Source organism: Eubalaena glacialis, chromosome 1 (genome assembly GCF_028564815.1).
Source record: "Eubalaena glacialis isolate mEubGla1 chromosome 1, mEubGla1.1.hap2.+ XY, whole genome shotgun sequence".
Taxonomy (NCBI): Eukaryota; Metazoa; Chordata; class Mammalia; order Artiodactyla; family Balaenidae; genus Eubalaena; species Eubalaena glacialis.
The window spans coordinates 31,109,217-31,133,107 of NC_083716.1; the positions used below are offsets into that span (position 1 = coordinate 31,109,217).

General features: G+C 51.5%; 1 protein-coding gene across 1 annotated transcript in view; it reads left to right on the plus strand.

Moving 5' to 3' along the window:
* The first annotated feature begins 6,856 nt into the window (after positions 1–6,856).
* RRP12 (ribosomal RNA processing 12 homolog) overlaps positions 6,857–23,891 on the plus strand; it is a 28,136-nt gene continuing 11,101 nt past the window's right edge. Inside the window, exons 1-23 of the mRNA XM_061210617.1 lie at positions 6,857–7,080; positions 7,622–7,854; positions 9,374–9,457; positions 10,577–10,653; positions 11,162–11,267; positions 11,471–11,587; positions 12,664–12,802; positions 12,891–13,018; positions 13,977–14,075; positions 14,719–14,810; positions 16,198–16,309; positions 16,517–16,614; positions 17,829–17,943; positions 18,940–19,082; positions 19,300–19,421; positions 20,355–20,419; positions 20,507–20,669; positions 21,099–21,253; positions 21,520–21,587; positions 22,145–22,238; positions 23,090–23,248; positions 23,384–23,464; positions 23,683–23,788. Coding sequence (XP_061066600.1) covers positions 6,942–7,080; positions 7,622–7,854; positions 9,374–9,457; positions 10,577–10,653; positions 11,162–11,267; positions 11,471–11,587; positions 12,664–12,802; positions 12,891–13,018; positions 13,977–14,075; positions 14,719–14,810; positions 16,198–16,309; positions 16,517–16,614; positions 17,829–17,943; positions 18,940–19,082; positions 19,300–19,421; positions 20,355–20,419; positions 20,507–20,669; positions 21,099–21,253; positions 21,520–21,587; positions 22,145–22,238; positions 23,090–23,248; positions 23,384–23,464; positions 23,683–23,788 — 2,695 coding nt within the window. The 5' untranslated portion in view covers positions 6,857–6,941. The remainder of the gene's footprint in view (positions 7,081–7,621; positions 7,855–9,373; positions 9,458–10,576; positions 10,654–11,161; positions 11,268–11,470; positions 11,588–12,663; positions 12,803–12,890; positions 13,019–13,976; positions 14,076–14,718; positions 14,811–16,197; positions 16,310–16,516; positions 16,615–17,828; positions 17,944–18,939; positions 19,083–19,299; positions 19,422–20,354; positions 20,420–20,506; positions 20,670–21,098; positions 21,254–21,519; positions 21,588–22,144; positions 22,239–23,089; positions 23,249–23,383; positions 23,465–23,682; positions 23,789–23,891) is intronic.

Below are 23,891 nucleotides of genomic sequence, written 5' to 3' on the forward strand. Positions count from 1 at the left end.
AGAAAGCCCACAGTGTTCCCTTGCCCTTTTTGTCATGTGAGGACACAGCAAGAAGACAGCAGTCTATGGATCAGGAAGTGGCCCTCACCTGACACTGAATCTGCCTGTACGGCTTCCCAGCCTCCAGAACTGTGAAAAACAAATTTCTGCTGTTTATAAGCCACCAAGTTTATGGTATTCTGTTATAGCAGCCCGAATAGACAAAGACTGTCACCTTTTACCTGAAAGCTGTCCCTGACTCTCCTCTGAGGCCTGCCCACACCCAGCCAGGCTCGGGGCTCCCGTCCTCCTGGGTGTACCTGGATGATGGCACTGATCATCACCACCAGGTTTTCTTGCTGCCACCCCAACCAGCCTGTGAGTGCTGGACGTGAGAACTAGGCTACTTTCATCTCTTCGTAACCAGCTGGTCATGAGGAAAAGGACTTGAGAGAAAAGTAAGTTACAGTTCCAACTCTACCATTTAATGCTGTTGGGAACTTAAGCAAGTTACTTGACTTTCCACAGCTTTGGTTTCTCCAACTGTAAAATGTGGATAATGATGTGAAAGGAAAATCAAAATGGAGTCATTGTTGCTAAGACAGCACTCTGAAATGGAGCTGGGAGGCCTTTGAAGAAGTGTGACTTATGCTTGTCTCGGCCTGAATAGAAATCTGACCTTCTGAGCACTTATTACCTTAATGCAGGCATCCAGGACATCTGCCCAATGTTCCAGAAACTCAAGATATTTATCAGACCCTTACCCTAAAACACTTGTGACAGCCTATCCCTTAAGGACAAACATTTCCTTTCTTGTGCCAGAGTGCAGCCTGTGGCTTTTGCCTTTAAAAGCCCCTGACTCCCTTCCCTGGAACACTCTTTAGGTTTCACCCAAATTTGTGTCTCCAGAATTGCAATTCTTAAGAACAAAATAAACTCTTATTTGCAGCCTTGTGTGTGTGTGTGTGTGTGTATGTTTATTGTTGTTATTGTTGTTTGGTTGACAATAATAACACCTCCTGCACAGCCTGGTTGTGAGGACTCAGCAGGATCATGAGTGTAAGATGCTTCCGAAACTTCCTATTAAAATTCAGACCCCTGGGGCTTCCCTGGTGGCGCACCGGTTAAGAATCCGCCTGCCAATGCAGGGGACACGGGTTCGAGCCCTGGTCCGGGAAGATCCCACATGCCGCGGAGCAACTAAGACCGTGTGCCACAACTACTGAGCCTGTGTGCCACAACTACTGAAGCCCATGTGCCTAGAGCCTGTGCTCCACAGCAAGAGAAGCCACCGCAATGAGAAGTCCATGCACTGCAGTGAAGAGTAGCCCCCATTCACCACAACTAGAGAAAGCCTGTGCACAGCAACGAAGACCCAACACAGCCATAAATAAATAAATTTATAGAATAAAGTTTAAAAAAAAAAAAAAAATTCAGACCCCTTAGCCTGGCCCTCAAGGCCAGACAGGATCTGCTCCCAATCTACCTTGCCAGTTTTACTTTCGAAAACTCACCTTCTCATCAAAGATAGCCCTCTGACGGTGACTTCCCTGGTGGCCCAGTGGGTAATACTCCACGCTCCCAATGCAGGTGGCCTAGGTTCAATCCCTGGTTGGGGAACTATATCCCGCATGCATGCCGCAACTAAGAGTTTGCATGCCACAGCTAAGGAGTCCAAATGCCGCAACTAAAGATCCCGCATGCTGCAATTAAGACCTGGCGCAGCTAAAATAAGTAAGCAAATAAATAAATAAATAAAATATTTTTAAAAAAGAAAGAAAATTGGTTACATATCTAAAGGTCAGCTTATTAAAAAAAAAAAAAAGAGAGCCTTCTGACAGTCCCCTTATGTGGGGGCATCTTCTTAGACCCCCCAAAGCTTTACCCAAACCTCTCTTGTGCCTCTAGCTGAGCTCAGCTAATGTCATGTGTTCATTTGGCACGCCTACTATGTGCCAGGCACTGTGGTGGGCTCTGTGACACAAGAGTGGACCAGAGGGACTTCCCTGGTGGTGCAGTGGTTAAGAATCTGCCTGCCAATGCAGGGGACACGGGTTCGAGCCCTGGTCCAAGAAGATTCCACATGCCGTGGAGCAACTAAGCCCGTGTGCCACAACTACTGAGCCTGTGCTCTAGAGCTCGTGAGCCACAACTACTGAAGCCCATGTGCCACAACTACTGAAGCCCGCGCACCTAGAGCCCATGCTCTGCAACAAGAGAAGCCACTGCAATGAGAAGCCGTGCAAAAAAAAAAAAAAGAGTGGACCAGAATGGTCCCTGTCCTCAGGGGGTTCACAGTCAGTGGGAGGCAGAGAAGCAAAATGCAATTCTTTTTTTTTTTTAATTCATTCATTCATTAATTTATTTATTTATTTATTTTTGGCTGTGTTGATTCTTCGTTGCTGCACGCGGGCTTTCTCTAGTTGCGGCAAGTGGGGGCTACTCTTCGTTGCGGTGCACAGGTTTCTCATTGCAGTGGCTTCTCTTGTTGCGGAGCACGGGCTCTAGGCGTGCGGGCTTCAGTAGTTGTGGCTCGCAGGCTCTAGAGCTCAGGCTCAGTAGTTGTGACGCACGGGCTTAGTTGCTTCGCGGCGTGTGGGATCTTCCCAGACCAGGGATCGAACCCGTGTCCCCTGCATTGGCAGGAGGGTTCTTAACCACTGCACCACCAGGGAAGTCCAAGATTGACTTTATGGGAATCAGGATGCCAGGTAGTGGTGATCACACTGTCTCTCCTTACGCAGACTCCCTTCTGCCAGCCATGGACACCTGCTGTCAGGTGGGAAGAAATGATGGACTCCACCTTGGAGACAGTTCTCCCTTTGAGCAAGAGCGCATCTGCCATGCCCAGATATCGGTCCTCTCTACACCAGAAGGGAAACACACTTCCTCTTTAGTACACCCGGCCATTCACTCATACCCCTGTGCCAGGCACGGTGCTAAGCATTTGGCACGTGTGATCTCATTTCAGCCTCCAAACAGCAGCCCCATTTTCAGATGAGGAAACTGTGGCTTAGAAAGGTCAGCTGCCTGCCCGCAGGCACACCTAGGATGTGGCTCCAAATGCAAGCTTGCCTAAGCCCAAAGCCTGGTTGTTGACATAGTTCCAGCAGTTAGGAAAATGCTCTGGATCAGTTGCAACTCCACTGCCTGGGTCATGATGGGCTGCCCAGGGTGACAAAGCCCTTCTCCCCCCACCAGAGCTTGAGCCCTAAGTCAAACATCCAAACCATCGCTTCCTCCTTGTTTAGGGCAAGAGGCTAAGCATCAACTTCCGTTTCCTCCTGCCTAGTGTCATAACAGATTACAGCCCCAATGACCTAAAAAAGGCCTTCCTGCTGGCCCTGGGCTCAGTGCTTTGGACGCAGAAGCCCTGTTCCTTCCACATGAGCCTCAAAGAGGCTTTTAAGAGCAGTGGCTACAGGGGGTGCTCCTTGGCTAAGAGTTGGATCTCCCAGCTTTTGCCCATTGATTGCCTGTGTGACCTTAGGGGTGTCACTCAACTCCTTGGAACCATGTTTCCCCATCTGTGAAGTGAGGACACGTGCTCTGTCCTCCTCACTTAGATAGTAGCTGAGAAGCTGTTTTGTTACTGAAGAAGAGTGTTTTGGATTATAATAATGAGCTCACATTTATTGCCTTCTCATTATGTGCAAGGCAGTGTTAAGCACTTTTACATGTGTTATCTTATTTAGTTCTCATAAACCCTATGGGTAGGGTAGGCATTCTTATCTCCATTTTACAGATGAGGAAAACTGAGGCTCAGAGAGTAAGGCGGCTTGCTCAAGGTCAGACAGCAAGTGGTAGTACTTGAATTCTAACCCTGAGGGTCTGACTGCAGGACCCATCCTACAAACGTGAGTGGTCCTTATTAGCCATATATATGTGGCTAGTTGTGGAGATGGCTAATGCCTCTATGTGGAAGACATTTCTGGAATTCAGGGTCGAGGTGGTTGTCCTTCACCAAAAAGGTGAACCCTGGGGTGCAGGGTGGGAAAGAGTGTGCTCAGGCCATCTGGATGCCTCTTGTCCCCTCTCCTGGCACCACATGTCTTCTTGAGGAGGCTCTGAGCAGATGCCTCAGGGTGGAGGGCGGGCAGGGAGGCTGTGGCCCTCCAGTGCTCATTCTAGACTGATGGTTCATCCAGGGGCTGTATCCAGTCATGACGCAGACTCGGTTTGCAGGCCCGCAGTGTCTGCTGTCTAGGAAAAGGATAGGAAGGCTGCCACTACCCTGGGCCTTTTCATCTCTGCATCTGATTTGCAAAACCCCAGCCGCTCAGCCATTGTTGCTGTTTGCAGCTGTCTCTGCTTGTTTGCAGAGCTCCCTCTGGTGGCAAAAGTGCACCATGGCACCCTTTACAAGGTACCACTAACGACATTTACGGAGCTGTACACATTTTGACAAACATACCTTTCGCATTGAAACCACAGAGAGAGTAGCCCAGTGGGTTCAGTAGCATTATTACCACTTTACAGTATATGAAATGCAGACTCAGAGAGGTTAAATCCTTGCTCCGTGTCATGTGGAACGTAAGTCCAGACTCGAACCCAACACTTATGTCTGTCTTCTCTCAAGTAACTGTCTCCACACCTAGGCCTCTGGTTGCAAGCACTGGCTTGCTTACAATAGTTTCCAGACTTGGCTTCCTCTTCCTCCTCAGGCCACCAGTTCCTTTTTCTCAGACTTACAACCCAGCTCTCAGCCTGTGTCCCGGGAATGGGGCCCGATGGGAGGAGTTGGTGGTGACTCGTGCAGCTGAGTCAACGCTCAGCTGCCTTAGCTGCCTTTGCTGCAGTGATGCTTTCTCATGTTAACAGTCTTGATGCTCTCTCTGCTCTGTGTGCAAGGACGACTTTTTATTTTTAGTAAACCAATGAAGACTAATATATACACAGAAAAGTGCACAAATTATAAGTGTACAGCTCAATGAGTTATCACGCAGTGAATACATCCATGTAAACTCCCTTCTGATAAAAAATTAGAATATTACCACTGTGCCCACTCTCAGCTGTTACCACCGTGAAAAGTGCTATCCTGACTTCTAATAATGTAGATTAGTTATGGCTGGTTTCGAGCTTCAGGGGAGCCACTGTGGCTGGTGAGGCCCCTGGTTCATAGCTAGTGCCTTCTTGCTTTGTCTTCACATGGTGGAAAGGGCTAGGCATCTCTTTCATAAGGCACCAATTCCTTTCATGAGGGTCCACCCTCACGACTTAAACACCTCTCAAAACTCCACCTCCTAATACCATCATCTATGGGGGTTAGGATTTTAACATTTGAATTTGGGGGGGACACAAACTGTCATTTCATCATTTTGTAACAAGGGGGAAAATTCACACTGTATCAAGTGAAGGAAGCAGAATGCAAAATCTTTGTCAGCTTCTGGTTCATTTACGAGATTGACTCATTGAAGTGTCTTACTCAGTGGGAGCTAAAAAAAAATGTTTGTAAAATGAACGTTTAAAGCCTAATCAGCCAAAAGCCCCAGGATCAAGCATTAGTCTGACAAAATCATATTTACTGACTTGAATTGAGGGAGGGAATTCTGGAGGAATCTTGGAATGCTGCTCTGCAAGAGAGGGGAGGGAAGCTCTTTTGTAAGGTCTGGGCTCTGGCTAAAGGATTCTGGGGAGGGTCTCAGGGGAGTGGGAATCAGTTCTGGATTGCTTTCTGGTTCTGAAATGGAATTAGGAGAAGAGGATATTAAGTAGGTGGGATTGAGTGCTGTCATGAGGCAAGGGTGGTTTAGCAAGTGGGTATCCACAGTAATAAATGAAAATAGCTAAGCGGGTTTAGACCATCACTGCCTGCTTTTTTCTCTTTCCAGCCCAAACCAGTTTTCATTCCTCAGGTCTGGCCAGGTCTTAACTCTTTTTTTTTTTTTTTAATTGAAGTATAGCTGATTTACAATGTTGTGCCAATCTTTCAAAGTGATTCCGTTATACACATATATACATTTTTTAAAAATTAATTAATTAATTAATTAATTTGTCTGCGTTAGGTCTCCGTTGCTGCACGTGGGCTTTCTCTAGTTGCAGCGAGCGGGGGCTACTCTTCGTTGCGGTGCGCGGGCTTCTCATCGCGGTGGCTTCTCTTGTTGCGGAGCACGGGCTCTAGGCACGCAGGCTTCAGTAGCTGTGTCACACGGGCTCAGTAGTTGTGGCTCACAGGCTCTAGAGCGCAGGCTCAGTAGTTGTGGCGCACGGACTTAGATGCTCCGCAGCATGTGGGATCTTCCTGGACCAGGGCTCGAACCTGTGTCCCCTGCATTGGCAGGTGGATTCTTAACCACTGTGCCACCAAGGAAGTCCCACCCTTTTTTTTTTATATTCTTTTCCATTATGGTTTTTCCCAGGAGATTGGATATAGTTCCCTGTGCTATACAGTAGGATTAACTCTTTCAAATAAATTTGTTTCTATGCTTAAGTTTTGAAATTAGATTTTAAAAAATAATATAAATGTACGTTTGTTTTTTAACCTGCAAAGGAATTCCAGTTTTATAAGACTCACTCCTGGGTGGGATAAGAAGGGTGGGAGAGAGCCGCAAGAGGGAGGAGATATGGGGATATATGTATATGTATAGCTGATTCACTTTATTATAAAGCAGAAACTAACACACCATTGTAAAGTAATTATACTCCAATAAAGATGTAAAAAAAAAAAAAAAAAAAAAGACACTCCTGTGGCCAAGAACCCTAGCCCTGGAGTAATAGCCCCAGCAACTCCCTAACACCAGAACTTCTTCCCTAGGAACTGATCTCCTCGGAGCCCCTCCCAGATCGGAGCCTGGAGAATACGTGAACCGGATGTTGACTCTTTCGCCATGGTAACGGACGTGAATACGGAAGTTACGCCAGAGGAAAAGGAAGTGGAGCGGGCTGCGAACCCACGTGGGTCCTGCGTGTGTTTCTAGGTCCTTGGAACCCGGTCCTTTAAACTCACCCCCGGCTTAGTAGACATGGGTCGTTCGGGGAAGTTGCCCTCCGGGGTCTCGGCCAAGTTGAAACGCTGGAAGAAAGGCCACAGCAGCGACAGCAACCCGGCCATCTCCCGCCACCGCCAGGCCGCCCGCAGCCGCTTCTTCAGCCGGCCCTCAGGTAGCAGGGTCGCGACCCAGGCGCAGCCGGCGGCGGGGTTCTGGGCGGGCCTGGGTCTCAATGGATTTGAGCCTTTCTGCAGGCTCTGGGGCCCAAGTATCGGACCTTTCGTCTCCTAAAATGTCCGATCTGGAGCCTGTTGTAAAGGTCCACCCTCCCCATTTAAGAGATGCAGAAACCGACTCCACAGGAGGGAGATGACTTGGCTAGGGTACCACGGGTATCAGTCAGTACTCACGCCTATAGTTAACCGTGGTGGCACTTTACAAAGCGCTTTCACCCTCTTCTCTTTCCCAGGCCCCTCACTGCAGCCCCCAGCCGACTCCCACCGGCGAAACTTTTACCTGGAGGGTTCCCTTTCTGAATCTGATAAGTTCTAGGTGTACAGTGGACTGCTGAGGCAGGCCGCGTTCAGAATTTAGCCTCTCTGGTTGGGGGCCTGGACTCCGCCTGTTTGTTTCCTAGGGGTAGTTCTTGTTCTCTTAGCCAAAAGGAGGTTCGGGTAGAAGTGGGGACCTTACCCTTTGCCTCCGGTTCTCAGGAAAGAGCGACTTGACAGTTGATGCGGTAAAGTTGCATAATGAGCTGCAGTCAGGATCCCTGCGTCTGGGTAAAAGCGAAGCCCCTGAGACTGCCATGGAAGAGGAAGAGGTGGCGCCAGCTCTCACCGAGAAGTCCTCCGGCACCTTCCTGAGCGGCCTCTCCGACTGCACAAACGTCACCTTCAGCAAAGTGCAGCGCTTCTGGGAGTCCAGCTCGGCTGCCCACAAGGAGGTAGGGGGGGACTCTCAGGACAGCCGGAGGCTAGTGAGGGGAGGCCAGCTGACTGCTGTCCGGTGACAACAGGTGGAATCTCTGGATGATGTGTCACCCCTCCTACCCTTTGTATCTGCTGCTTATTACCTCTCCTAGGGCAGGTTCCACTTTCTGCTTTTTCTAAGAACATCTTCCTGGCTCAAGTGTAAAGTCCCTCAGGGTATTTTCCTGACAGTTTTCAAATGTCCAAAACATTTTTTGCAAACATTTATCTCTTCAACTATACCTAACACAGGCCTTTTTATATATTGATAGAATGTTTTCAGGAAACATTTGTTGAGTAAATTAATACTGAATAACAGTGGTTAAAAAATGTTTTCTCTAACAAGACCTAAATGTTATTTACATTTTTTAGTTTATAAATTATATATATATATTTTTCATTGTTTAAATGAAAAATGTCAAAACTATAAATGATAACAAAGTGAGGTGAGTAGAATAAAATATGAAAGTTGTTCTCCCAGCTTAACTCCTTTGTGGTAGTTACTGTTAACAGTAACAGTACTTTTCTAGACCAGCGCTGTGGAAAAGAAATGTAATGTGAGCCACATACATAATTTAAAATTTTCCAGTAGCTATGTTAAATAAAAGTAAAAAAGATGCAAGTGAAATTAACCTTAATTATATATCTCATTTAACCTGGTATACCCAAAATATTGTTGTTTCAACTTAAAATCAATATTTTTAAAAGTGAGGTGTTTTTGCATTATTTTTATCATACTAAGTCTTCAAAATCTAGTCTGACACCTCCATATGGAGGCTAAATCTTCATTGGCAATACTTGATTTGTATTTAAAGTTCATAAAACTTACAGTTGCAAAAGTAGATTCATATACCCAAGTAGTTCTAAATCTGTTTCCCAATAACTGGATAAAGTATTTGTTTTTAAATATAAATAATTAAAAAATTTTAAGATGCAGTTCCTCAGTCATACTAGCCACACCTCAAGTGCTCAGTGGCCTCTTGTCAAATTACTGTTCTAGACTTTTTTACCCACATTTTGTTTAGGTTTACTGAAATGCCATTATATTTTATATATACTATTCTACAACTTTTTTCGCCACTGATCAGTGTTTCTAAGTTAATCTATGTAGTTGTTCACCATTCTTTTCAATAGTTACATAGTGTTTGAATTTGTCATTATTATATAATAAGAGTACATTATTAATCCCTTGTTGATGGTGCTTTATTGTTCCAACTGGTTGTGGCAGTGAACACTTGTGCTTGAATGTTTACACATTTGTGCAGGTGTTTCCATTTATAAGGGGTAGAGCCTTAGAGGTGGGTTTTGGGCAGATGTGTGAGTTTTCCTGTTGCCGGGCCCCGTGTGTGTTCCCCTGGCTCTGGATACTGCTCATCTTGTCTGCTCTGGGCTTTGTCAGGAGAATAATTTGTGAAGGAGGAAGGAGAAGAGGCTACCCTGCGGTGGGGTTTGATCGGAAATAGATGTCATAGGTACCTTCTCCCTCATGTGCAGATCTGTGCTGTCTTGGCTGCTGTCACCGAGGTGATACGCTCCCAGGGTGGGAAGGAGACAGAGACTGAGTACTTTGCTGCCCTGGTGAGTGGGTGTGACTTGCAGGTGGGCGGGCTTTCGGAGTAGCAGGTTATTCAGGCTATAAGGAGAAGGCAGGGGCCCCTGCATGCGGGGATAGAGAAGGACAACCTTAAACAGGTGAAAGTGCTTCAGTTATTCTCAGGTGGCTTGGTAAGCCTGGTGGGATTTGCTACATTATTCTTGTAAAACAAAATCCACTACTCTCTTTTATTTTTTTCCCCTAATCCATGAAACTGAGTTACACCCAGGGGATTCTCTAGTAAAATTGTTTTCAAAGTGTAGTTTGGGGGTTCCCAAGACCCTTTTGGGGGTTGGTTAAGTCAAAATTATTTCCATAATAATACTAAACCATCATTTACCTTTTTCACTCCCATTCTCTCATGACCGTACCCTGGAGTTTTCCAGAAGTTACGTGATGTCTGATGACATTTTGACAGCTCCTGGAATTGTGCTTGCATATTTGTGTGTTTTTAAAAATTCTCAGTTTTAATTTTTAATATGATAAATATCAATAGATATAACTTTTGTAAACAGAATCTCTCTGGGGAAATCCTCAATACTTTTTAAGGGTGTAAAAGTGTGAGAACCACTACCGTGGAACAGGGGCCGGCAAACTATATAGCCCATGGGCATCATCTGACCCGTGGCCTGTTTTTGTATAGCCCTAGGGCTGGGAATGGTTTTTACATTTTTACAAGATAGTTAAAATACACAAAGAAGAATACGCAGCAGAGACCATATGTGGCCTGCAAAGTCTAAAGTATTTATTATCTGGCTCTTTACAGAAAAAGCTTTCTAACCTCTGCTCTAGACTAATGACGTAGATTATAGATTAGATAGCACTATATGGTTTTCATAATGTGTCAGGCAGTGTTCTAAATGTCTGATGTATATTAATTCAGTTAAACCTCACAACAACTTATGATCCCTATTTTACAAATGAGGAAACCGAGTCACAGAAAAGTTAAGCTGGTAGTCCAAAGTCACAGTGGCGGAGCTGGGATTTGAACCTCTGACACCAGTGTTCTTGGTCATAACCGTCCTGCTGGGCACACGGTGCCCCCATACCCCATTTGCCCAGCGTGACACATTTCCCACTCATACCCCATGGTCTGGCCTCAGATGACAACAATGGAAGCGGTGGAGTCCGCGGAGTCTCTGGCCGCTGTTGCTTACCTGCTGAACCTCGTCCTGAAGCGGTGAGTCCTGGCTCCTTGTAGGGGGAAGAAGGGAGTGGGGGTGGAAGGGAGGAAGAGGATCAGGGAATTATTAAAAGGAACAAAAAGATGCTAAGTATCAGGTGGCATTCTACTGGCTCAGCCTCCAGGGTGGCCTGGGATGTTACGGGACAGAGTGTGAGTGCTGGTGCCCGGGCAGGGGCAGCCCTGTGCAGCGTGTGGGGCAGGAGGGACAGGGTGGAGTGTTGAGCCACGATGTCTGGGCATCTGCAGCCGGGGGGCAGGTGGGGAGAGGACTTGGGGGAGTTTATAAGGGCCCATCTGGTGGGTAGTGGAGAGCGGGTGGTGGAGAAGGTGGGGCAGGCAGGGAGCTCAGGTGCCACGGAAACGCACTGAACCGGGCGTCAGGAAGGGTGGGGTCGCTGAGTGACTGGGCCAGCGCTGCCCCGCTCTGTCCAGCTTCTCCTCCAGACCAGCTGCTCTCGGAGGCCCCTCTGGTCTTCTGACCTTCTTTCTTCTCTCCCTGCAGCGTGCCCAGCCCTGTGCTCATTAAGAAGTTCTCTGATACCTCCAAAGCCTTCATGGATATCATGTCAACCCAGGCCAGCAGTGGCTCCACCTCTGCCCTCCGATGGGTCAGTGTTTGGGTCTCGATGTCCCCCTGCCGTCTTCCAGAGCCCATCTGATTTGGCTACAGCTTGGACACTCCCTGGGAGGGGTATAGGCACTCTGTGGGCCCTCAGAAAGCCCTTTGGCATTTTCTGGAGTTGGTGAGAAGCCGGGCTCTTTCCCACCTGGGTGAAGCGGGTGGAGCTGAGAGACTGCCTCTCCTCTGAAGGTCCTCTCCTGCCTGGCCACCCTTCTGCGGAAGCAGGACCTGGAGGCCTGGAGCTACCCCGTGACCCTGCAGGTGTACCATGGGCTGCTGAGCTTCACTGTGCACACGAAGCCCAAGGTGAGGCCGTGGGGCACCAGGACGTGGGAGGGGGCAGCCACTCTAGTAACCGGGCTGGGCCTGGCCTGCTGAGTGGACTGGGGAGGTTGCCCTGAGCGCTGGGCTCTTGTCCGGAGGTTCTCCTCCTGTCTGAAGCCCTATCTGCTAGCTCCTCCTACAGGAGGGAGGGTCACGGTCAGGCCTATTTGAGTCTCTGCTGCCTCATTGGTCAGTGACGTGTTTAGTTACAGTGGCAGGAGAGGGGGCTGGAGGGGGGCTTTGGAGTCACACAGACTGAGTTGAATACTGGACTCACTGGTTGTGCTGTGACCTTGAGCAAGTTACTTAACCTCTCTGAGTCTTGGTTTTTAAGCTGTAAAATAGGGATGATAATAACAACTTTGCTGCAAGGTCATGGTGACACTCTGGTGTTCCCCACAGGCCTGGTGCAGGTCCTGGCTTGTAGTAGGTGCCCAGTAAGTTGTGCTTGGCCACTCTGCTTCCTTCTGAAATTTAGGGCGGGGAACGTTTAACAGTCATAAGAGTCACTCCCTGTGCTAAGCGCTCTGATCCCAGGCAGGCATGCCTCCTTCCCTGTGTATCCCTGCGGTGGTTCCCTCACTTGCTTCAGGTCTCTGCTGAAACGTCATGTCACTGAAGTGACACTTTCCTGATCGCCGTATAAAAAGTAACAGCCCCTGTTTTATTGTCTGCAAAGTACTTTTACCTTCTGGTGTACATTTCTTTATTTCCTACCTCCCAATGAGTTGTTGGTTCACTGCTGAACTGGTGGACACTCCATATTGCTGGACGATTGTGTGAATGAAGGAATCCGTGTTGTAAAGATAAGACACTGAAGCTCAGAGACTAAGTGGTCTGGTTTGCTCAAGGCCAGTTGGTGAGTTAGCAGGAGAGCAGGAATGGAAAGCGAGGTCTGTCTTACTCGGCAGCCCGGGAGTCCACACACACGCAGCCCCAGGCGTGGCCTTGGCCCTGTAGGAGGTGTGCAATCGATGCTCGCTGCTGGTGGTCATGAGAACCACACACACTGCTGGTTGAACACTGACCCGGCCCTGTCCCCCTTCCTTGCCCCTCAGATCCGGAAGGCTGCCCAGCATGGAGTGTGCTCCGTCCTCAAGGGCAGTGAATTCATGTTTGGTGAAAAGGCCCCTGCCCATCACCCTGCTGCCATGTCCACCGCCAAGTTCTGCATCCAGGAGATCGAGAAGTCTGGAGGTGGGGAAGCGCAGTTGAGAGTGGGCGACAGGGGACAGGGCCTGCTGCAGAGAGTGGGCTGGAGTTTCAACTGCCCTCTGTCCACCAGGCTCCAAGGAGGCCACCACCACGCTGCACATGCTGACCCTGCTGAAGGACCTGCTGCCCTGCTTCCCGGACGGCCTGGTGAAGAGCTGCAGTGAGATTCTCCTCCGGGTCATGACCTTGAGCCACGTGGTGAGCTCGGGCCCCAGCGCGTGGGGGCACGCCGAGGAGGAGGGAGGGCAGAGCTTCAGACCCCAGGCCCATGGTGCTGGCACTCGGGAAACTCACTGTTCAGGCCAAAAGCAGGGGCTGGGATCTCCCGGCCCCCCGCGCTGCTCTTAGCTACACCCAGGGACAGCATCACATCCCCGGTGTCGGACAGACTGGGCATCTTCAGTTGGGAGATGAGGTGAGGGAGAGGATGGAACCATGGTGGGGCTGGTAAAGCATCAGTCCTCCCCCTACCTTGAGCTCTACCCCAGCAACAGGCACGGTTATTTCTCTCTCTCTCTCTTTTTTTTTTTTTTTTTGCTTACTTAATAACGTCAGTATGACAACTTTAAAGATACATAAAAACGATCCCTTGCATTTGATATGCTAGCACAATTCTGTTAGTCTCTATATATTCTCTTATACTGTTTGTTCACATATGTATTTTAAAGCATTCGTTATATAAATAACCTGATTGTTGTTTAAAAGGAAAAAAAAAAACATTCTGAAGTATATAAAGTAAAAAATAGAAGTCTCTTTTTCCCTCCAAGTCTCATTTCCTAAGATAAATAGTACAGACAACTTGCTGTGTATCCTTTCAGACATTTTCTTTTTAGGTAAGCAAACACATAAAAACGTGAAAATACAGCTGTAATTATAGTATGCCAACCACTTGTAGCCTGCTTTTTTAGCCCATTGTGTTAAAAAAACATTTTGTTCACATTTCTCCATTGTCCTTGTTTAAATCATTTTTTTTCCTGGTGGCTGCCAAGACTTACTAAAGCAACAGTCCCCTGAGTGTCCAGGTGTAGGAGGCACGTTTGAGGTTCAGGGGGCCCAAGTCCCCCCAAGCCCACCGGCTGCAGTGGGATATTGAGGAGCCCAGGGCCACCGTGGGCTTTGCGGTGGGTTCCCCACTAAGCCTCCGTGTCCTCTCCAGCTGGTGACAGCCTGTGCCATGCAGGCCTTTCACAGCCTCTTCCATGCCAAGCCCAGCCCGGGTACCCTGCCAGCAGAGCTCAACGCCCAGATCATCACGGTGAGGCCTGATGGGGGGACGGGGGACATGGCTGTGCTGGGGGGCGGCCCTATTACTTGTCTGTAGAGCGAGGTTGGATGGGCTGGGTTGGGCCGCCCCAGTGTAGGAGTCAGGCAGACGGGCAGCCAGGAGACTGGGCACCAAAGCCACATCAGTGTCCACGGGAGCTGGGGGCCCTGACTCTTGACTTCGTGGTAGTTAACGTAATAAACCATTCAGCGTGGTCTCATGGTATTAACAGGTACCTTGAACAAAGGTTCTCAATGTTAGGGATCTCTGGGTGGATTTGGGGAAGGGGGCACAAACCCCCCCCCCCAAATTGCAAAATGTGTGTATATGCTCACGTGCATTTTTCCCGAGAAGGGTTCTGGCTTTTGTCAGGTTCACAAAGGGTTGTGTGACCCAAGTTATTCTTGACTGCTCCTAGAGATTTTTTTCCCATAGAAGCAGAAGCGGAAGGGCTTCATTGAGCAGGGAAAGGAAGGCCAAGGGGGCTGTGAGTGCAGGGGGCCCCGTGTGCAGGCCCTGGGACAGGACAGTCACGGGGACGTGCTGTTGCCTAGGGATGGGAAGGGGTCCTGTCATTGGGCTGCTGCTGAACACACTTGCTCAGTCACCTGCTTATTCCCTGTCCCGCCTCTAGGCCTTGTATGACTACGTTCCCAGCGAGAATGACTTACAACCCCTGCTGGCCTGGCTGAAGGTCATGGAGAAAGCCCACATCAACCTGGTTAGGTAGGGATGCGGTGGAGGGCGGTCTCTTGGCCTCCAGCCAGGCCCCCTGCCCTGCGGTACAGATGGGAGGGACATGAGCCGGAAGCTGGAGGGGGTTCGGCTTTCTGGGGGGGTGTGGCGGTCCCAGTTTCTGTTTTGTGTCTCCGTCATAACAGTCACTCTTATAGTAGCCACTAGATGGCTCCACTTTTCCCGAATAAGGCTGAGAATGAAATAGAATCTCAGTTGGTGATTGCATTTTGCCTGGAGGCAGGGTCTTAGAGTCCCCCGAAGCTTGGCCACCGTGTCATCCTCCCCTCCGCTGAAGGCTTCCCGTCGGTTTGCTCTCCCCCAGGCACCGTGCTGGGTGCTTTGCATCCATGTTTCATCTCACTGATCACACCACCCTATGAGGAAGGTCTTAGCCCACTTCATAAACCAGAAAGTAAAGCACTGCGAGTTAGCTAGTCATGCAGCTGCAAGGGAGAAAAGCCAGGTCTCCAGCGCAGGTCTGCCAGGCCCATGTCTTTTTTTCTGCACCAAATCACCTTTTACCTGGAGGTGCCAGCAAATGGCCAAATCATTTTGTTCTCCACTTCTCAGGGTTTATCCTGCAGGAGGACTCCCACAGTTGTAGGATGTTTGTTGTAGCACTATAGGTAATGGCAAAAACACTTAGGAGCAACCTAGATGTGGCCCCGGGGGGGACTGGTTAAATGCAAACAGTGGAATACTAGGCAGCTGTTAGAAATAATTGAGGTAAATGTGTGCATGCTGATGTGGGAAGACCTCCAAGATATACTGAGCAAAAGCAAGGTGCGTAATTATCTGTATTCTCGAGCCAAACTACCGGGCTGTGAATCCTGACCACCCCCACCCCCCACTAGCTGGGTGGCCTTGGGCAAGTTATTCGACTTCTCCGAGCCTCAGTTTCCTCATCTATAAAATGGGAATTGTAATAGGATTTAATCTCAGTTGTAAGGTTTTTGTTTGTTTTTGTTTTTTGCAAGGTTTAAATGAATTAATGCTTATTGTTACACCAGTGCTTGGTATGTGATAATTGTTACATAAATGTTAGCAATTGTTATTGTTTTGTGTGTTTGTATATGCATAAAAACTTCGAAGAGTGTTTGAGAAACTTAAGCTTGAATTTCCCCTGGGAAGTGCATCTGAGAGTCAGTCTGGGAGAAAGGTGTGGTGAGGAAGGCATGCTCTTCGTTTTATACCCTGGAGACCTGTTTGCATTTTTGTACCACATGTAGTTGTCACCTGCATGACGGCACTTTTTGCAGTTGCCCACCAGCAGGGCCCTGTAGAGCCCCGCAGATCCGTGACTGCCATCAGACCTGGGCCATCTGAGTCCCCGAGGCCCAGGGCCAGGCCCCACAGAAGCCTTTTGTGTTGACAGGCTGCATCGGGACCTGGGGCTGGGCCACCTCCCTCGCTTTTTTGGAACTGCAACGACCTGCCTCCTCTCCCCCCACTCGCAGGTGGTGACAGCTGCCACCCAGTGCCTTCAGGTACCTCAGCCCGCCAGCCCAGCTTTAGCGAGGGAAACAGAGAGCCTTAGAGCTCCCAGAGCTCACCACAGGCCTCCAGCTGCGTCCTGGGGAGGAAGTTCTCAGGGTGGGGGTGAGCTTCCTAGAAGCTTCAGGAAGCAGTCACCTGGGAAGGCTGAGTGGCACTGGGGGGCTGTCTTGGGCCCAAGCTGTGGCCTCTTTTTGCAGGAGATCCTGAAGGAGTGTGTCGCTCCCCACATGGCTGACATCGGCTCCGTGACCTCCTCGGCCTCAGGCCCTGCACAGTGTGTCGCCAAGATGTTCAGGTGAGAACACAGCCTCTGCGTGAGGAGGGAATAAGGTGTGCCTGTAGAAAGTTCCTCATGATGACAGGTACTCCTCTTGTCACTGTGGTGGGCCTTGCACACACTGCCAGAGCAGCTGCTGTCGGTTTGAGCACTGGCCACACTCCAGGTGCCGTAGTGTCATGCTCATGAGTGTGGACTTGGGGGCCCGTCATCTGGGGCTAGTTCCTCCACCTCTCAACACCTCAGGGTCCACATCAGTCTAATGGAGGTGTGGATTGAATGAGGTCATGTATGTAAAGTTCTCGGAACAGTACCTGGTGTGTAGTTAAGTTCCAATAAATAGAAACTACTGGTAGTCCTTACAGTTCTAGGAGATAGGTGCTGGCCCCATTTTACAGACTGGGAAAGCTGAGGTCACTCAACTAGTAAGTGGCAGCCTGACTGCAGAGTCCACTCTTACTCATGTGCTGTGCTGCCCTCCATGCCTACAAGAGAAGCCATTCACAGACATGGCCTCCAACCACCCGGGCCTTTCTAGCTGCCAGTGAGGAGACTCAGAGCACCAAGAGGCTAGGATCTTTGGTGTTTCCTCTGGGTCTGTCTGCTCAGCTCCAAGGTGTGATGCTTTGGGTTCTGTTCCTTGTGAGGACATAGGCCTGTTTCTTCTGGATACACCTGGAATGAAGTTTCTGGAAAACTGAGGAATAGAGCTGCTCCACCCCCAGCTCACCCCTTTCCCCACACTAACCCCTGTTGGCCATTCTTGCCTAAAGCCTCTGGGGCTCGACTTCAAGAGATGAGCTGACCACAGCGTGCATGGGCCGGAAGGGGCTAGCAGCTGGCTGGGCTTCCCCACTGCTGTGGCTTTCCTCCCTCTGCCCAGGCCACCTGTACCTACCCCATCTTCCCACCTCTGGTCAGACCGAGAAAGCATGGGACAGTGACAACACGGGCTTTGGAGGCCCAGTTCGGCCACTAGCAGAGTGACACTGCTGGGTTACTTAGTCCTTCTGAGCCTCAGTTTCCCCATCTGAGGATGGAACAAATAACCTAGCTCACAGCTTTTTTTGAAGTGTGAGGATTATATAAATGAAACTCTTTAGCACAGGGGGTACTTGGTAAACACTAGCTCTCCCCCTTGGCCTTTCCTGGGGCCTCACCCTTGCCGTGGTCTGTAGTTCCTGGTGCCGGCCATGGACTTCCACGGCCCTGACTGCCCACTCCCTTGGCAGGGCAGTGGAGGAGGGCCTGACGTACAGATTCCACGCATCATGGAGCTCCGTGCTGCAGCTGCTGTGTGTCTTCTTTGAGGCGTGTGGGAGACAGGCCCATCCTGTGATGAGGAAGGTGACTGGGACAGCGGCTGGGCCGGGGCAGGAGGTGGCGCTGGGGCTGCTAGAGGGGCACGTGTCTCCGTTACCTCTGTGCTTTACTCCCCCACTGCCAGGGTCCACTGCGGGTGCCCAGTACTGTGTCCCCAGGAAGGCGACTGGGAGGAACGAGAAGAGGGCTGAAACCACCCCTCACCCCCCACCCCCTAATGCCTTCTCACTAGTCTTAGCTGGAGTTGATGGTTTTGAAACTCACAGGGAACCAGTGTGATTCTCCCTCACCCCTATCTATTATCTTTTAATTCTCTAAATTTTCTGTAACAAGTGAGCATAGTATTTTAAGCAGCCTTAGGTCCCAGGGAGGTTACCAAAGCCCAGAGTAAACCATTTAAGGCTCAGGGATCACCCGGAGATCCTCCCCAGCTCCAGGAGCAGGTGGGAACCTGAGGACAGGCCACAGACCCCTCTCCCATAGGCAGAGCAGCTCTCGGCCTCGTGGGGCCTTCCCCAAGGGTAGGGCCTTCCTTGAGAGGCCTGGCCCGGGCCCTGCTAGATTAGGTTGGCAACACCTGGCTCCTGTGAGAGGTCCTCAAGGAATGAGGCTCGCAGAGGGGTTCTGCGGGGCTGTAGTGAACCAGAGGGGGCAGCTGTGGTCGCGAGGGGCAGCTGCTCCGCAGTGCCTGCTAATTTATACTAATTGTACTGTGGGTCTGCATTTCCCATACCTTCCCAGTTTTCAAGATAAACCAGAAATCTACATTTGTATATGAAATCTCCTGATTTTTACACGTTACTAACAGATACAGAATTTCTTTTTAAATCCTGGGGCATTGAGGAGGGCTCAAACACATCCAAGGGTTGAATTTGGTTAATGGTCTGTGACCTCCGGCGAGAGCATAACCTGACCCCACGCCCCTGACCTCGTCCTCTTGGAGACTTTGGCCCAGCCTCAGCCCCGGGTGCCTGCGCTGCAGGCCCGTCTTAATGTCTGACCCGCGTCTCTTTGCTCCAGTGCCTCCAGTCCCTGTGTGACCTGCGCCTCTCCCCCTACTCCCCCCGCACGGCAGCTGTGGACCGCGCAGTGGGCGCTGCCGTGGCCAGCATGGGCCCCGAGGTGGTTTTAGAGGCTGTGCCTTTGGAAATTGATGGCTCTGAGTAAGTGCAGCCCTGCTTGGCTTCCATTCCAGCCCCAGGAGAGCCACGGGACTTGTTCTCCGCTGGGAGGGTGTCCACACCCTCGGCTGACGCCTCCGTGTGCCGTGCGGGTCAGTGGGGGCGGCCAGAGCAGGACCTGTGCTGTTCCTCGGCTCCGTGCGGAGACAGCTCCAGGCCGTCACCCCTTCCTCACCGCACCTCCCCTCCCTCCTCCCAGAGAGACTCTGGATTTCCCTCGGAGCTGGCTGCTGCCCGTCGTCCGAGACCACGTCCGGGAAACTCGACTTGGTTTCTTTACCGCTTACTTCCTGCCTCTGGCTACCACCCTGAAGAGGAAAGGTACGGGCCCACCACAGTCCTGGGGCCTCACTGGAAGGGTCGGGAATGGCTCCTGGTCCAGCACCCCAGCCTTAGGACGTTCGGCAGCCTCCCTGGGCCAAGCAGGTGGTCAGCCAGTGCTTGAGCGCCGTCATCAGCGGGGTCCGAGGCGTGGCCAGGCACCCCTGCCCCAAGGCAGGGAGACAGGGGCCTTTTCTCCCACCAGAGGAATAATTAGACAGGTACACACCTATTTATATATACAAAGATGTTCCAAGTAAAAATCCCGACACAGCCCACACATCCCTCAGTGGGGCTCCAGTGAAGTCAGTCATAATAAAGCCCCACCGTGGGACACAGAAGGAAAGAGACCAACAGGGGAATGGACGTGTTTAGTCCATGGTGAGCTGAGCAGATTAGATTGAAATCTCAGCTCAGCCGCTCCACAGTTTGGTGACTTCGGGCAAGTTTATTCAACTCCCCTGGGTCTGCTCATCATCTGTAAAATGAGGACGATAATTGCGATGGTGTGAGGATTAAATGAAATAATCACGTAAGTGCACATTACACAGGCTGCCATGTAGAAACTGCTTGATAAATGTTACCAGCTTTATTCCCAAGTAAAACCAGATTTCAGAACAATATATTTATAAGACAGTCCTTTTTACGTCTTTAAAAGTGTGCACGTGCTTGGAGAACTATAAGAAGGTCAGAAATGGGGAGGAAGATTTGGGGGGGAGATTGTGGGGAGATATCGCTTTCTGTTTTACATAGGTCTTTTCATTTTTTTAGAACAAACAAGTGTTTGTTTAATAATAAGTGTTATGTTTCGTCTGTGGAGCAGGGGAATCGCCCATATTCCTGTCCTCGTCATTGGGCTTTTGGTTTGGGTAAAAATGAGGCCTGTCAGTCAGGAGTGTGCCCAGGGTCACACTGTGTCCTGTGTCACTCTAGCAATGGACCTGGCCCAGGCAGGCAGCACAGTGGAGTCCAAGATCTACGACACGCTCCAGTGGCAGGTAAGGGGTCAGCTGGGGGGCGTGGGGAGGACAGGCGGGCACAGGTTGCTGGGCGTCACTCTCCTCTATCATCCCCTCCCTCCCCAGATCTGGACCCTCCTGCCTGGGTTCTGCACGAGGCCCACGGACGTGGCCACCGCCTTCAAAGGGCTGGCGCGGACGCTGGGCACGGCCATCAGCGAGCGCCCAGACCTGAGGGTTACTGTGTGCCAGGCCCTGCGCACCCTCATCACCAAGGGCTGTGAGGCGGGTACGTGTGGGCTCTGCGGTCGGGGCTGGAGGAAGATGGCTGTGATGGTGCGAGTCCCCTGACCCTGCCTGTCCAGCTCATTGCCTGAGCCACCGCTGATCCTTGTCAAGGACCTGAGTGTCCGCTGGGGACCCGAGGAGTTAGTAGGACGCTGAGAACGGCCACTTCTCTTTCTTTACTCTCAGTGTGCTGACAGCTGCTGGGAGTTGTCCAGCCTTTACGTGGGGCTAGCACTTGGCTGGCCCCATAGACTGTGGTGGCCCCTAGTTCTCTGTGCTCTGGCTTCAGCCTCTCCTGTCCCAGAAAAGCCCCAAACCCATGACCCTGTCACAGGTCCCCCAAAAGAATGCCTCTGGGCTGCAACCACAGTGGCCTTTGAGGCAGGGTCATCTCCTGGCCCTTTTGTGCAAACTTTGGTCCTCCTGCCAGAGGCTGACCGTGCTGAAGTGAGCCGCTTTGCGAAGAACTTTCTGCCGATCCTGTTCAACCTGTACGGGCAGCCCGTTGCAGCTGGAGACACCCCAGCCCCTCGCCGGGCCGTGCTGGAAACCATCAAAACTTACCTCACCATTACTGAGCCTCAGGTGAGCTGGTAGAGGAGGGGGAGGAACAGTCTCTGGTGGGTGAGTGTTGGGTTGGGGTGTTGGAAAGGTCAAGACCCTACCCACCATGGCTCACTTGGCCCTCTGCCCCCAGAAGAACAGGGGACCACATGCCAGCAGTAGGCTGGACTCGAGGCTCCTCAAAAGGGAGGAGAGGAGGGGGAAGAGACGAGGGTGCAATTCTGTGACCTGCTGCTGCTCTGTATTTTCTCTTGAACAACTCCCTCCTTATCCGTTTGGGCTGCCAGTTGGTGAATGGTTTCCTGGAAAAAGCCAGTGAGAAGGTGCTGGACCCTGCTAGCTCTGACTTCACCAGGTAAGTGCCCCACTTGAGCTGGGGCAGCCCAGGGAGCTAGAGAGTATGTCTAGCAGAAGCTCTGTGTTTCTGTCTGGAATTATTTAGGAAAGTCTTGAGATATTCAATGTCCCAGCTCTGCCATGAGACCTGACCAGTTCCTCCATCCTGGAGCACCATTGTAGTCTGCTAGGTAAGGGTGAGGACCCTGGAGACACGCTGCCCGGATTCACATCCCAGCTCTGCCCCTTATAAGCTGTGACCTTGGTTGAGTTATTTATCTACTAGTCTGTGCCCTCATCTGTAAAATGGGCATGATGATAATACCTGCAATAGAGTTGCTGTGAGGATTGAAGGGGTTAAGACATGTAAAGCGCTGGGAACAGTGCTGGTACCTTATGAGTGCTGAGTTAGGTTACAGGCAGTGATTATTGTTCATGGGCTCCTTCGAGGCCCCTTGTCCTCCTCACCCTGACCTTTCCCACCTCCCCCGTACCCAGTAGACATGAGGACACTGATAGTCCATGCCCTTCCCCAGCCTCCACTAAGCTTCTCCTTGGTCTCCTGTCGCTGAGCAGATTGTCCGTCCTGGACCTGGTCGTGGCCTTGGCTCCCCACGCTGATGAAGCCGCCATCAGCAAGCTGTACTCCACCATCCGGCCCTACCTAGAGGTGAGCCGTGGAGGCCAGGAGCCCCACACAACCACACTTGGGGGGGGCGTGGGCCCTGTCTCCCTGTCTCCATGCCTTGCTGCTGCCCAAGATCGGGTCTTAATCTGCTTTCTCATGGCACGGCTGCCCTTTGTATCTGTCTAGCCCTGTACTCTGTCATGTAGGTGCCAGAGTGACAGAAATGCACGGCCATGCTTGGGCCTCACCTGCTAAGATGCCTCTCGTAGAGCCGAGGCCTGACTCACTCACTAGGCCCATCCCTGCCTGGCCTGATCTTCATCCTACCCAGCCTCATGCCCCTGCTGCCACTCCGGCCTCATTAGGCTGCTTTTAAGTGTTCCAGATATAACAGCCCCTCTGTGCCTTTGCACGTGCTGGGTCCCCTGCCTGACATGCTCGCCCCTGCCCGCTGTGGCTAACCGCCAGGCAAAAGTCAGGCCAGCGTGACCTTATGAAAACTGTCGCCACTGCAACAGTATAATAAGCAGTTACCCAACAGCATGAGAAGTGCTCTGGTGGAACGTGCAGGCAGACACACAAGTCCAGGGCAGAGTCACCTAACCTCGGGAGAGGTGTCCCGTGGGGGAGCGGAAGGGATGGAGGGCTGGGTAGGCTTCACTCCCCTCGGCGTCCCCTGCCTGGCCCAGAGTTAGCCTCTCACTAACCTGTGTTCTCCCTGCCCTCCCACTGGATGTCACGAGCTCCAGAGGGCAGGGCCAGCTTCTCTGAGTCCCCACCAGGGCCAGTCACAGCTCACGTGGCTGCTCTGTGGGTATTATTGGACTGGGTGAGGGTGGGGGGCCCCCTAGCCCCCTCTCTCACCCACCCCTGTCTACCATACGCCCTCCCAGAGCAAGGCCCATGGGGTACAGAAGAAGGCCTACCGCGTGCTGGAGGAGGTGTGCGCCAGCCCCCAGGGCCCTGGCGCCCGCTTCGTGCAGAGCCACCTGGACGACCTGAAGAAGACCCTTCTGGACTCGCTACGGAGCACCTCCTCGCCCGCCAAGAGGGTGCGGACTCCAGGGGCCCCGCTCTGCCCGAGGGGGGACGAGCGACACCAGGAGAGGACCAGCGTGGAGACGCTTAGGGACTTCAGGGGCGGAGGCGGCATTGAGGGTCCTGACTGTTGTCCCCCTGTCCCGCAGCCCCGTTTGAAGTGCCTCATACATATCGTGAGGAAGCTCTCAGCCGAGCACGAGGAGTTCATCAGTGCCCTCGTCCCGGAGGTGAGGGGTGCAAGAGGGGGGCGTGTTGTGATTTGGGGTTCCTTGGAATGTGGCTCCTGAAGGCCTACCAGGATCAGGGGAGGGCAGTATTGGGAGTGGGGGTGGGCTGGATTCACTGCCTGGGAGCGTGAGCGCCCTTACCTGTCCACTCTGCCTCAGGCTGCCAACCCTGGGGTGGCCGGCTCGGGGAGCCCGTGCTAACGGGGCTGTCTGGGCAGGTGATCCTCTGCACCAAGGAGGTGTCGGTGGGAGCTCGGAAGAATGCTTTTGCGCTGCTGGTGGAGATGGGCCACGCCTTCCTTCGGTTTGGGCCAAACCCGGCAGGTGAGGCCCGGGTGGTATGGGGCTGGGGTGGACGCTGTGCTCCCTGCCTGGGTGAGGAGGCACCCCGCAGCCGCCCGTCAGAGAAGAAAGATAGGGGGAGCTG